Genomic DNA, 3,848 nt, shown 5'->3' on the forward strand with positions numbered 1-3,848 from the left:
TACATGGGGAAACATTAATACAATTTTATTTTTTTCAAGTTGGAAGATTTCAGGTCTTTGCCTTGGATGCTACCGCTCCCCCTCCCCTCTTCCTCTTCTTCCTCTTCCCCCTCCCCTCCTCCTCTTCCTCCTCTCCCCCCCTCTCTCTCCTCCCCTCCTCCTCCCCCTCTCCCTTTCCTCTTCTTCCCCTCCTCCTCCTCCTCTTCTTCCTTTCCTTCTTTCTCCACTTTTGCCTCCATCAGCCGAGGACTGAAGATGTCAGTGCTTCCCTCTCGCCTTGTCGACAGTCCAGGGAGTTAGCTGTCTTCCTGGAGCCTCTGTATACTGAGGGAGGGCTGTGCAGCTTAATGTGAGGCCTAATGAAGCAGTTTGCTCAGAGAGACTCCAGGTAAGGCTCTGAAAATAGAGGAGGGCAAACCAGGGATAAGGTGCCCACCTGAGGAAAAGGGGTGGGGTGGTCCAAGAGGGATGGGCACTAATCTAGACCATTGAATTAGAGTTGCTGACTTTGGGTTCAAATCCCTTTTCTGACACTTCCCATGTGTCATCTGACATTTCCCTCCTCTCTGCCTCAGTTTCCTTATCTGTAAAACCCAGGGGTTGGGAGAGATAAGCTGTGAGGTTCCTTCCAGCTCTAGAGTTGTGTTCCTACTGTCCTATAGATAGAGCCCATTCCCCAAGGTCAGATCCTAGCTGACTTGAATGTACGGCTTTACAAGTGTGGGGGGTGGTGGTTGTTCGGTGCATCATCAGTACACATAGGGAATGCCTGGTGTGGAAATGCCCTTCACTAATGGAAATCGGTAACACCTGTAACTCATCAACCTAGAGCATCACCTGGGCTGGTGAGAAGTACGGTGACTTGCCCAAGGTCTTGCAGTCAAGTGTATGTCAGAGGCAGGGTTTGAACCAGAGGCTTCCTGACTGTATATATAACAAAGCCCTGTTCCATACATTACCTCATTCGCTCTTTCTAATAACTCAATCGATCAGCATGCAGTAATTAAGCACCTACTATGTGCCAGGCACTGTGCTAAGTCCTGGGGATGCATGTCCAAAGAATAGAAGAATGCCTCCCCTCACCAAGATTAATTACCCTCTGAGGGGCTGCGGCTGGAATGATCTTCCTGGTCATACAGGTGAGAAGACTGAAGCCCAGGGAGGTTGAGTCATTTAACGGCCACATAGCTTGTAAGTATTGGAGGTGGAATTTGAACTCAGGTCATCACAAAACTCTGGTTTATCTCAGCTCCAAGCACAGACACTGATTTAAGTAAGATCAAATATTTTTATTTGCCGAGAAAGAAACTAGGAAGTGGAAGAGAAGGGCGGGGGGAGAGAGGGAGGGGGGAGAGAAGGCGTCCGGGTTTATTCCCAACAGAATCGCCTCAGTCATCTTGGGCGGACTTGTTACTGTCCTCCACAGGGAAGCAAGCTTGATGCCGTCTATAGGCAGGCCTCTGATAGCCCTCCAAGGTGGCCCTCCTTCGGTCAAAGCGGCCCACGGGTCTGATTCCTCGACCCGTGTACCAGGAAGGGTCAATGTCGGGATCTGCAAGGGAAGAGGCGGGAGGCTGATGAGGAGGCTGAGAGCTGGTCCTTCCGCCCACTGCTCTTCGAAGAAGAAACAAGGAATTACCTAGTTGTGGAGTGGGATGGGACACACTTAACATTGCTTAGTGACTGATGACCCCCCACCCCGGCCCTCCCCCCCCACCCGGGACTGTGGACAGGGAAGGAAGGGGTCGTGCTTCCAAATGGGCATCCCCAAGTGCTAGCTTCCCGGGGTCAGAAATCACAGCTCCAGAACCCAAAGAGACCCAAGGGGCCAGCGAGCTCAGCCCCTCATTTTACAGATGGGCAAACTGAGGCCCAGGGAACTGCTCAAGGTCATGCAATTAAGAAGGAGCTGAGCCGCAATTCGACTCCAGGTCCCCTGACTCCAAATCCATCCCTCTCTCCCTCTGGGGCTCAGGTGAATCATTTGCAAATGAGGGGACGGGACTCTTTGGCTTGTGGGTCCCTTCCTGCTGTAATTCTGTGATTCTATATCGTGTGTATGTGTGTGTGAGTGTGAGTGTGTGTATGTGCATGAGTGTGTATATGTGTGTGAGGTGCGAGTGTGAGCGTATGTGTATATGTGTGTGTGTATGTGTGTATGTGAGGTGTGTGAGTGTGAGGTGTGTGAGGTGTGTAAGTGTATGTGAGTGTGAGTGTGTGTGCATTGTTACCTCCATTAGAACATAAGCTTCTTGAGGGCAGGGACCATTTTTGCCTTTCTTTGTATCCATCCCCAGTGCTTAGGGTGCTGCCTGGCATCTAGTAAGTGCTTAATAAATGCTGAATGACTGACTATGAATCCAGGGGACCTGAGGTTATAGAATAGCCCCTGCATAAAGAGGTGAGAACATGTTGGAGCAAAGTACAGGAAAAGAAGTCTAGTTTTATACTGAAAAATCACACACAGTTCCACGGTACAGCTGCCTCTAAAGTGCTCAGTGGTGTCCGCTAGTGGCCCGGGTCTGACCCTGCACTTTTGAAGGCTCGGGTGTTGGAGCATGAGGTCTGGCTGGTCTTACCCAGCTGGGAAGGCTTCAAGCGTGAGCCCGGCTTGGCCTGCTGTCCAAGGACTGGCCTGACCGAGTCTGGTCAGCATCACCACCCAATGGCCTTCAGAGTGATGAGATCTGGGGCCACTGAAGCTCATGGAGACTGTGTTCAGTCACAGAGGGGACCTAGGATCCACCCTAGTAACCACGTTTCCTGGCCTTAAAGAAATAGCCATGCCTGGGTCTTTGGCAATGACTGTGGCCTTGGTGATCTAGGGAAGAAGATGCTGGCACTTGGTCTCCAAGCTGCAGGAGCTCCTCCCCCGTGACAGAGCTCTAAGGACACATGGTGAATACGTGCATTGAGTTGGACCAACCTCTCAGTATTACTAAGTCTCCAGGAGAAGGTGGCAGTGCCCTAGATCAGCCTGTCTGCTTTCTCTGCCAACTGAACCAAGTCTTTCTCTTTTGCTTCATCTACAGAACATGGTAGGGAACCAGCACGGTAGGGTGGGAGTGCTTTTCAGTGAACCCATAGTGCTAATATCATCAGTTTAGAGGCAGAAGAGCTCAGAGGACCAGAGGATCATAGATTTCAAGTTGGAAGGAACCCAGGGTGTTTTGGTGGGTGTCCTGGAGGAAAGGTGGGGAGGTAGGGTGGGGCATTGTATAGCAAATGGGTACTCACTCCTGATCTCCACTGAGTGGTCATGGAGCCGGCATTCAGCCTCGGGCAGGGCCAGGCAGGTCAGCAGCAGGTACAAGAGGCAGATTGGGAGAAGTTTCATTGTGCTGAATTCTGCTGGTGAGTACCTCAGTCCGGAACTCGGTGAGATGTCTGCCTCACCTGGGGGTGGAGAGAGCCAGAGGACTTGAGGGATGGGGCTTAGAATATTTCTGGCAGCTCTGATCACAGGGCTTAGAGGTTGTTAGGCTGTCTGCCCCCCTCCCCCATCTTACAGAGATGGAAACTGAGGCTCAGAAAAAGGGAGTCACTTATCGAAGGTGACCCAGGTAGAACTGGGGACTCCAGGTCCACTGGCTCCAAAACAAACGTTCTTTCCCATTTCCTGAACTGCCTCCCCAAACTGATGATGTGAAAGTGAGTGAGAGAGAGATGGGGGGGGAGGGGAGAGAGAGAGAGAGGGAGGGAGAGAAAGAGGGAGGGAGAGAGAGAGGGAGGGGGAGAGAGAGAGAGAGAGAGAGAGAGAGAGAGAGAGACAGAGAGGAGAGAGAGAGAGAGAGGAGAGAGAGGGGGGGGAGGGAGGGAGGGAGGAGGAGGGAGAGAGAGAGAGAGAG

The 3,848-nt window shown here is 51.8% G+C and overlaps 1 protein-coding gene across 1 annotated transcript; it reads right to left on the reverse strand.

The window, feature by feature from the left end:
* Positions 1-1,388: 1,388 nt before the first annotated feature.
* Positions 1,389-3,337, reverse strand: PRLH (prolactin releasing hormone). Its single transcript, XM_036766362.1, has 2 exons — positions 3,238-3,337; positions 1,389-1,552 (listed from the first exon to the last, which is right to left on the reverse strand). Exons 1-2 carry the CDS (start codon positions 3,335-3,337, stop codon positions 1,389-1,391), a joined length of 264 nt encoding a protein of 87 aa, XP_036622257.1.
* Positions 3,338-3,848: the final 511 nt, after the last annotated feature.

The sequence above is a fragment of the Trichosurus vulpecula genome, chromosome 7 (genome assembly GCF_011100635.1).
Source record: "Trichosurus vulpecula isolate mTriVul1 chromosome 7, mTriVul1.pri, whole genome shotgun sequence".
Taxonomy (NCBI): domain Eukaryota; kingdom Metazoa; phylum Chordata; class Mammalia; order Diprotodontia; family Phalangeridae; genus Trichosurus; species Trichosurus vulpecula.